General features: G+C 66.6%; 2 protein-coding genes across 2 annotated transcripts in view; one reads left to right on the top strand and one right to left on the bottom strand.

Annotated features, from left to right (window-relative positions):
* Positions 1–1,771: 1,771 nt before the first annotated feature.
* EXOSC4 (exosome component 4) lies at positions 1,772–4,773 on the bottom strand. Its single transcript, XM_059480514.1, has 3 exons — positions 4,560–4,773; positions 3,785–4,003; positions 1,772–2,408 (listed from the first exon to the last, which is right to left on the bottom strand). Exons 1-3 carry the CDS (start codon positions 4,728–4,730, stop codon positions 2,037–2,039), a joined length of 762 nt encoding a protein of 253 aa, XP_059336497.1. The 5' UTR covers positions 4,731–4,773; the 3' UTR covers positions 1,772–2,036.
* Positions 4,774–5,607: 834 nt separating this feature from the next.
* The window catches only part of OPLAH (5-oxoprolinase, ATP-hydrolysing), a 50,262-nt gene continuing 46,985 nt past the window's right edge, over positions 5,608–8,884 (top strand). Inside the window, 2 exon segments of the mRNA XM_059477076.1 lie at positions 5,608–5,781; positions 7,650–7,841. Of these exon segments, the coding sequence (XP_059333059.1) occupies positions 5,608–5,781; positions 7,650–7,841 (366 nt within the window).

The following is an 8,884-nucleotide window of genomic DNA, read 5'->3' as shown; positions in this document are numbered from 1 at the left end:
GGGGGCGTTGGGGGCAAAAAAAGGGGAAAATCGGGGGGTTTGGGGGTACAAAAGGGGACTAAAAAGGGGAAAAATGAGGGGTTTGGGGTGAAAGGGGTAAAAATGGGGAGAAAACGAGGGGTTTGGGGGAAAAAAGGGGGCAAAAACAGGGGGAAAACTGGGGGGGTTGGGGGCACAAAAAGGGGGGGAAAATTGGGGGTTTGGGGTTACAAAAGGGAGCAAAAAAGGGGCAAAACTGGGGAATTTGGGGGCACAAAAGGGGTGAAAAGGGGGAAAATGGAGGGTTTGGGGTAAAGGGGGGAAAAACGGGGGGAAAACAGGGGATTTGGGGGCAAAAAGGGGGGAAAACCATGAGGTTTGGGGGCATAAAAGGGTACAAAAAAGGGGGTAAAAATGGGGGGTTCGAGGGGTACAAAAGGGGGAAAAAAAAGGCATTTGGGGGCACAAAAGAAGGCAAAAAGGGGGGGAACCTGGAGGGTTTGGGGGCACAAAATGGAGAAAAAAGGGGGCAAAAATGGGGGATTTGGGGCACAAAAGAGGGCGAAAAAGGGTTGGTTTGGGGGCACAAAAGGGGCTCTGGGCAAAGGTGGAGGTGACAGGGACAGCCCGGGGACACCAGGGAGAGCAGCACTGGGGAGGGGGGTGTGCAGGTGGGTGACACACGCAGGGCACACAGGTGACACACAGAGCTGCAGTGACACACCCCGGTTTATTGCCACGGAGACACCCCAAAACACAGGGTCACAGTGTCCCCAGTGTCCCCAGGAGCTGCTGGTCACTGCAGGGTCACAGCCACAGTGTCCCCAGTGTCCCCAGGACTGGTCACTGCAGTGGTGTGAGGCTGCAGCCCCCAGGGGTCAGTTGGTCACCACAGGGTCCCCCAGGTCACTTGGCCATGGCAGTGTCCCCACGGTGTCCCCACAGTGGTCACTGTGCCGTGGCAGTCCCCGTTCCATGGCCACGTCCCCACGGTGGTCACTGTGGTCAGTGACCGCTCCATGGTGGCGTCCTGGTGTCCCCACGGTGGTCACTGTGGTCAGTGACCGCTCCATGGTGGTGTCCTGGTGTCCCCACGGTGGTCACTGTGGTCACTGCTCCATGGTGGTGTCCTGGTGTCCCCACGGTGGTCACTGTGGTCACTGCTCCATGGTGGTGTCCTGGTGTCCCCACGGTGGTCACTGTGGTCATTGTGCCATGGTGGTGTCCTGGTGTCCCCACGGTGGTCACTGTGGTCATTGTGCCATGGTGGTGTCCTGGTGTCCCCACGGTGGTCACTAAGGTCACTGTGCCACGGCCATGTCCCTGCAGCGGTCACTGCTCTGTGGCAATGTCCCCTCAGTGTCCCAGTGGTCAGTCACTGTGCCATGGCAGTGTCTCTGCTGGTCACTCTGGTCACTGTGCCATGGCCGTGTCCCCAGGGTGGTCACTGCGATGGTCACTGTGCCATGATGATGTCCCAGGGTGGTCACTGTGGTCACTCAGTGTTCCATGGCAGTGTCCTGGGGTGGTCACTCAGTGTTCCATGGCAGCATCCCAGGGCGGTCACCACGCTGGTCAGTGCTCCATGGCAGTGTCCTGGGGTGGTCACCATGCTGGTCAGTGCTCCATGGCGGTGTCCTGGGGTGGTCACTCAGTGTTCCATGGCGCTGTCCTGGGGTGGTCACCATGCTGGTCAGTGCTCCATGGCGGTGTCCTGGGGTGGTCACTCAGTGCTCCATGGCAGTGTCCTGGGGTGGTCACCATGCTGGTCAGTGCTCCATGGCAGCATCCCAGGGTGGTCACTATGCTGGTCAGTGCTCCATGGCAGTGTCCTGGGGTGGTCACTCAGCACTCCATGGCAGCATCCCAGGGTGGTCACCATGCTGGTCAGTGCTCCATGGCAGTGTCCTGGGGTGGTGACTGTGGTCACTCAGCACTCCATGGCACCATCCCAGGGCGGTCACCATGCTGGTCAGTGCTCCATGGCAGTGTCCTGGGGCTGTCCCTGTGGTCACTCAGCACTCCATGGCAGCATCCCAGGGCGGTCACCACGCTGGTCAGTGCTCCATGGCGGTGTCCTGGCGCAGCCTGGCCCTCACCACGCCGTCCAGCACAGCGTGCAGCCCCTGGCAGGCGGCCTGGGCAGCGTCCAGCACGGGCCGCAGCCGCTCCTGGTGCAGGCGGGCGCTGAGCTGGCACAGGGCCAGCTGCCCGCTGCCCGCCACCGTGGCCACGGCCAGCCTGGGGCCCCCGGCCGCCTCCTCGGCCGCGCTCAGGTCGCTCAGGGCCACCGGGGGCCCGGCCGGGGGCTCGGCCAGCCCGGCCGACCCGGCCACCACGGCCCCGCGCAGCGCCACGCCGGCGTCCAGGAGCGCCAGTCCTGCCGCGCTGACACTGGCACCCAGCTCACCGCCGTCCGCCTGGAGAACCTGGGGAGAAACGGGTCAGGGTCACCCCAAAATGTCCCAAAATAACCCTAAAATATCCCCAAAATCGTATTGACACTGTGTGCCCCAGCAGCGCCACGCCGGCGTCCAGGAGCGCCAGTCCTGCCGCGCTGACACTGGCACCCAGCTCACCGCCGTCCGCCTGGAGAACATGGGGAGAAACGGGTCAGGGTCACCCCAAAATGTCCCAAAATAACCCTAAAATATCCCCAAAATCGTATTGACACTGTGTGCCCCAGCAGCGCCACGCCGGCGTCCAGGAGCGCCAGTCCTGCCGCGCTGACACTGGCACCCACCTCACCGCCGTCCGCCTGGAGAACCTGGGGAGAAACGGGTCAGGGTCACCCCAAAATGTCCTAAAATATCCCCAAAATCGTATTAACACTGTGTGCCCCAGCCCAGCCATGCTGGCATCAAGGAGTGACACTGGCACCCAGCTCACCACCGTCCGCCTGGAGAACCTGGGGAGAAACGGGTCAGGGTCACCCCAAAATGTCCTAAAATATCCCCAAAATCGTATTAACACTGTGTGCCCCAGCCCAGCCATGCTGGCATCAAGGAGTGACACTGGCACCCAGCTCACCGCCGTCCGCCTGGAGAACCTGGGGAGAAACGGGTCAGGGTCACCCCAAAATATCCCCAAAATTGTATTGACATTGTGTGCCCCAGCAGGGTCAGTCCTGCCATGCTCATGCTGGCACCGAGCTCACCGCCGTCAGCCTAGAGAATCTGGGGGAGAAGGGGTCAGGGTCACCCCAAAATCCCCCAAAACAAACCCTGAAACACCCCAAAATCCCACAGATCCTATGTGCCCCAGAAGGACCAGCCCGGCCGCGCTCACGCTGGCACCGAGCTCACCGCCGTCAGCCTGCAGAATCTGGGGAAAAAGGGGCCAGGGTTACCCCAAAATGCCCAAATTACCCCAAAACATCCCCTGAAAGACCCCAAAACAAACCCTAAAACACCCTAAAAAACCCCAAAACCACACAGAACCCATGTGTGTCCCAGCCCAGCTGTGCCCCCCCCCGTGACGCCCAGCTTGCCTCCATCTGCCTGCAGCACCTGTGGTCAGGGACACTCCAAAAACACCCAAATCACCCCGAAACGCCACAGATTTTGGGTGAGCACGGCCCCTCCAGGGCCCCTAAACCCCCCCAGAACCCCTCAAACTCCCCCAGACTCACCTGGATGTGCACGTCGATCTGGGAGCGGGGATAGAGCCGGCTGAGCACGGCTCCCTCCAGCCCCACAGCAGCAGCGCTCCCCTAAACCCCCCACAGAACAGCCCCAAACCCACCCAGAAGCCCCCAAACCCCCTCAGAACCCCCCAAACCCCCTCAGAACCCCCCAAAGCTCACCTGTACGTGCACGTCGATCTGCGAGCGCGGGTAGAGCTGGCTGAGCACGGCTCCCTCCAGCACGCCCCGCAGCAGCAGCGCTCGCTCCCCCGATCTCCGGTCCGTGCCGCCCTGCGCCGAACGCCGGCGCCGCTCGCCGCCCCCCGCGAACGGGGCCGAGCTGCAGCGGACGCTGAGCAGCGCCCGGTCCGGGGGGGCCTTGGCCCGGGACCCCCGAACCTGCGGGGGGAAAAGGGGGGCATGGATTTGGGGGGGCCTCGGCCCGGGACCCCCGAACCTGCGGGGGAAAGAGGGGCATGGATTTGGGGGGGCCTTGGCATGGGACCCCCGAACCTGGGGAGAAAATGGGGGTTGGAGTGGGGTGCACACATATGGGGGGGCCTTGGCCCGGGACCCCCGAACCTGCGGGGGAAAAAGGGGGGCATGGATTTGGGGGACACCTAATGGGGGGCTGTGGGATCCCCGAACCCTGGGGGGAAAAGGGGCCGGGAGTGGGGGGAGCACCCCTATGGGGAGGGGGCAGTGGGACCCCCGTATGGGGAGGTGAGAGAGAGAAATTGGGGGGGGGGTCCCAGGACAGGGGGAGGCACAAATTGAGGAGGGTCAGAATGGGGGACCCTGAAAGCCCCACGGGGAGGGGGGCAGAGACATGGGGGGGGGGGGGAGGTCACAGACATTGAGGCGGTGGGCACAGAGACTGGGTGGGGGGCCACAGGCACTGAGGGGGGGTCACAGCCCTGAGAGAGGACTTTTACAGCCCCGGGGCCCCGCTCACCTCGTGCGGGCCGTACACGGCCGCCAGCACTTTGGTGTTGCCCTGCTCCAGATAGGCCGAGCCGTCGGCCCGGGCCAGCACCCCGAGCCGGGCCCGCACCTTGCGCAGCTCGTCCGGCCGCCGCCCGTCCGCCCGGAACCCCGCGTCCGACACCAGCTCCAGCCCCGCCATGCCGGTACCGCCGCCGGTGCCGCTCCCGCCGCCGGCACCGCGTGTGGGGACGGACTACAACTCCCGGCGTGCACCGCGCGCGGCCTTTACTGCCCGCGCGCGCCGTGTGGGACGGGACTACAACTCCCGGCGTGCACAGCGCGGCCTTTACTGCCCGTGCGCGCCGTGTGGGGCCGGACTACAACTCCCGGCGTGCACCGCGCGCGGCCTTTACTGCCCGTGCGCGCCGTGCGGGGCCGGACTACAACTCCCGGCTTGGCCCACGCGAGAAGCCCGCCAACGGGAGGCACCGCCCCCCTGACGCTCCCGCGGCTGAGGCCACGCCCCCCGGCTTGTTCCCTGGGGCCACGCCCCTGTGACGTAATCCCCTACAAGGCCACGCCCTATTCGGTCACGCCCCTCCGTACAGACCACGCCCCCAGGGAGGCGGTGTCCCGGTTCCGCCCCCTGTCGGCCCCGCCCCCCCCGTAGGGCCCCGCCCCCTCGGCCGGTTCGCGGCACCGAACGGGACCGGGCGGCACCGGAGCGACCCCGGCGCCCCCTGGCGGAGCGGCAGCACCCCCGGACCCCCCCTCGGGCACGGCCGAACCTTCCCGGGCTGTCCCGGTCCCGGTGCCGGTCCCGAGCGGGCACCGCCGGCCGTCCCGAGCGCTCGGAGCGGGTCAGAACCGGCACCGGGACAGCACCGAGCCCGTGTCCCGCCGGCACCGGGCGGCACCGAGCGCCGGGCGGGCCGGAGCGGGCGGCTCCGCTCCGCCGTTCCCGCTGACCCCCGTCCGGCCAGCGCTGACCTTGCCCAGGCCGGTCCGGAGCGGCCCCGAGCGCCGCCGCTGCCGCTGGTACCGATCCCGATCGCGGTGCCGATCCCGGTGCAGCCATGGCCGCCCCGCCGGGCCCCGCCGGGTTCCAGTTCGCCATCGACCGCGGCGGGACCTTCACGGACGTGTTCGCCCGCTGCCCCGGCGGCCGCGTCCGCGTCCTCAAGCTGCTCTCCGAGGACCCCGCGTACCGCGACGCGCCCACCGAGGGCATCCGCCGCGTCCTGCAGGAGGTGCGACACCGGGGGGACACCGCGGGGACACCGGGGGGACACCGGGGGGACAGCGGGGGGACAGCGGGGGGACACCGGGGACACGGCGGGGACAGCGAGGGGGACAGCGGGGGGACACCGGGGGGACACCGGGGGGACAGCAACGGGACCCCGGGGACACGGCGGGGATCGCGGGGGGACAGCGAGGCTTGGCGGGGACAAGGCAGGGGGACGCGGCAGGGACATGGCGGGACCCCCCAGATTCCCTTCTGGGACCACCGGGACCCCTGGGACCCCCGGGACATGGCGGGGGGACAGCGGGATCCCCGGGACCCCCCCCAAGTGCCCTGCCGGGACCCCCGGGACCCCCCAGGACATGGCGGGGGGACACTGGGGACACCCCCAAACCCCCCGAGTACCCTTCTGGGACCACCAGAATCCCTGGGATCCTCGGGACCCCCCAAATCCCCCGAATGCCCTGCTGGGACCCCCGGGACCCCCCCCCAAATGCCTCTCCCCGAGACCTCCGTGGGAAATTTCGGGACCCCCCAAGAGGACCCCCCAGACCCCCCCGGCCCCCCCCCCACCCCAGCCCTGGGCCTGCCTGGACCCCCGGCCCAACCCCGTGCTGGGAGTCCCCAAGTGGGTCTGGGGTCCCCAAGTGGGTCTGGGGTCCCCAAATGGGTCTGGGGATCCCTAAATGGGTCTGAGGGTCCCTAAGTGGGGCTGGGATCCCCAAATGGGTCTGGGGTCCCCAAGTGGGTCTGGGGTCCCCAGGGAGGTCTGGGGGTCCCGAGATGGTTCTGGAGTCCCCAAGTGGCTCTGGGGGTCCCCAAATGGGTCTGGGGGTCCCTAAATGGGTCTGAGGGTCCCTAAGTGGGGCTGGGATCCCTAAATGGGTCTGGGAGTCCCCAAGTGGGGCTGGGGGTCCCCAAATGGGTCTGGGGTCTGGGTCTCAGTTTTGGGGTCCCACGGGAGCTGGGGGTGTCCGTGCCCCAGGATGGACAAGTCTGGGATCCAGTGGATCCACTCGGGCACCGGGGGTCTGGGGGTCCCCAAATGGGTCTGGGGGTCCCCAAACGGGTCTGGGGTCCCACAGGTGAATTTTGGGGTCTCCTGGTGAATTTTGGGCTTCCTTGGATGAATTTTGGGGTCCCGCAGGAGCTGGGGGTGCCCCTGCCCTGGGAGCAGCCCCTGGACAGATCCCGGATCCAGTGGATCCGCATGGGCACCCAGAGGGGCTGTGGGGCTGGGGTCCTGCTGAGGATCCCACTGTGGGTCCCCAGTTGGGTCTGGGGTCCCCACATGGGTCTGGGGTCTCAGTTTTGGGGTCCCGCAGGAGCTGGGGGTGGCCCTGCCCCGTGAGGAGCCCCTGGACGGATCCCGGATCCAGTGGATCCGCATGGGCACCCAGAGGGGCTGTGGGGCTGGGGTCCTGCTGTGGATCCCACTGTGGGTCCCTAAATGGGTCTGGGGCTCCCCACATGGGTCTGGGGTCCCCAGTTGGGTCTGGGGTCTCAGTTTCGGGGTCCCACAGGAGCTGGGGGTGCCCCTGCCCCGGGAGGAGCCCCTGGATGGGTCCCGGATCCAGTGGATCCGCATGGGCACCCAGAGGGGCTGTGGGTCCCTAAATGGGGCTGGGGGTCCCTAAATGGGGCTGGGGCTCCCCACATGGGTCTGGGGTCCCCAGTTGGGTCTGGGGTCTCAGTTTCGGGGTCCCGCAGGAGCTGGGGGTGCCCCTGCCCCGGGAGGAGCCCCTGGATGGGTCCCGGATCCAGTGGATCCGCTTGGGCACCTGGGGGGCTGTGGGTCCCTAAATGGGGCTGGGGTCCCGCTGTGGGTCCTGCTGTGGGTCTGGGGTCCCACAGGTGAATGTTGGGGTCCCGCAGGAGCTGGGGGTGCCCCTGCCCCGTGAGGAGCCCCTGGACGGCTCCCGGATCCAGTGGATCCGCATGGGCACCACGGTGGCCACCAACGCGCTGCTGCAGCGCCGGGGCGAGCGCGCGGCCCTGGCCGTGACCCGCGGCTTCCGACACCTGCTGCACATCGGCACCCAGGCCCGGCCCCGCCTCTTCGACCTGGTGAGCACCTGGGCACAGCTGGGCACACCTGGGCACACCTAGACACACCTGGGCACACCTGGGTGCACACCTGGGCACACACCTGTACCCCAACCCCATCCAAAGCCACCCAAACCCAGCCCCAAACCCACCCCGACACCTGCTGCACATCGGCACCCAGGCCCGGCCCCGCCTCTTCAACCTGGTGAGCACCTGGGCACACCTGGGCACGCACCTGGGTACAGCTGGGTACACCTGGACACACCTGGACACACCTGGGCACACCTGGGTACAGCTGGGTACACACCTGGGCACACCCGGACACACCTGGGCACACCTGGGTACGCACCTGGGCACACCTGGGCATGCACCTGAACCCCCACCTGTGCCCCAACGCCATCCAAAGCCACCCAAACCCAGCCCCAAACCCACCCCGACACCTGCTGCACATCGGCACCCAGGCCCGGCCCCGCCTCTTCGACCTGGTGAGCACCTGGGCACACCTGGGCACACCTGGGTACAGCTGGGGACACCTGAGTACAGCTGGGTACACCTCAGCACACCTTGGCACAGCTGTACCCACACCTGTACACACACCTGGGCACACACCTGGGCACACACCTGTACACACACCTGTACACACACCTGGGAACACACCTGGACACACACCTGGGCACACCTGTGCATACACATGTACACACACCTGGGCACACACCTATACACACACCTGTACACACACCTGGGCGCACACCTGGGCACACCTGCACATACACCTGGGCACATACCTAGGCACACACCTGGGCACACCTGGACAGCCCTGTACACACTCTTGGGCACACATGTGCATACACATGTACACACACCTGGGCACACACCTGGGCACACACCTGGGCACACACCTGGGCACACACCTCGGTACACCTGGGCACACCTGTACACACACCTGGGCACACACCTGTACACACACCTGGGCACACACCTCGGTACACCTGGACGCACACCTGTACACACACCTGGGCACACACCTGGGCACACACCTGGGCACACACCTCGGTACACCTGGA

The sequence above is a fragment of the Ammospiza nelsoni genome, chromosome 1 (genome assembly GCF_027579445.1).
Source record: "Ammospiza nelsoni isolate bAmmNel1 chromosome 1, bAmmNel1.pri, whole genome shotgun sequence".
NCBI lineage: Eukaryota > Metazoa > Chordata > Aves > Passeriformes > Passerellidae > Ammospiza > Ammospiza nelsoni.
Note: the sequence above shows the minus strand (reverse complement) of the source record. Positions and strands in the feature narration are given on the sequence as shown.

Coding starts and splice junctions, on each gene's coding strand:
- EXOSC4 (XM_059480514.1), bottom strand. CDS start 4,730: ATGGCGGGGCTGGAGCTGGTGTCGGACGCGGGGTTCCGGGCGGACGGG. Junction 4,004..4,559: donor CCGTGTACGGCCCGCACGAG/GTGAGCGGGGCC, acceptor TTCCCCCCGCAG/GTTCGGGGGTCCCGGGCCAA. Junction 2,409..3,784: donor AGATCGACGTGCACGTACAG/GTGAGCTTTGGG, acceptor GTTTCTCCCCAG/GTTCTCCAGGCGGACGGCGG.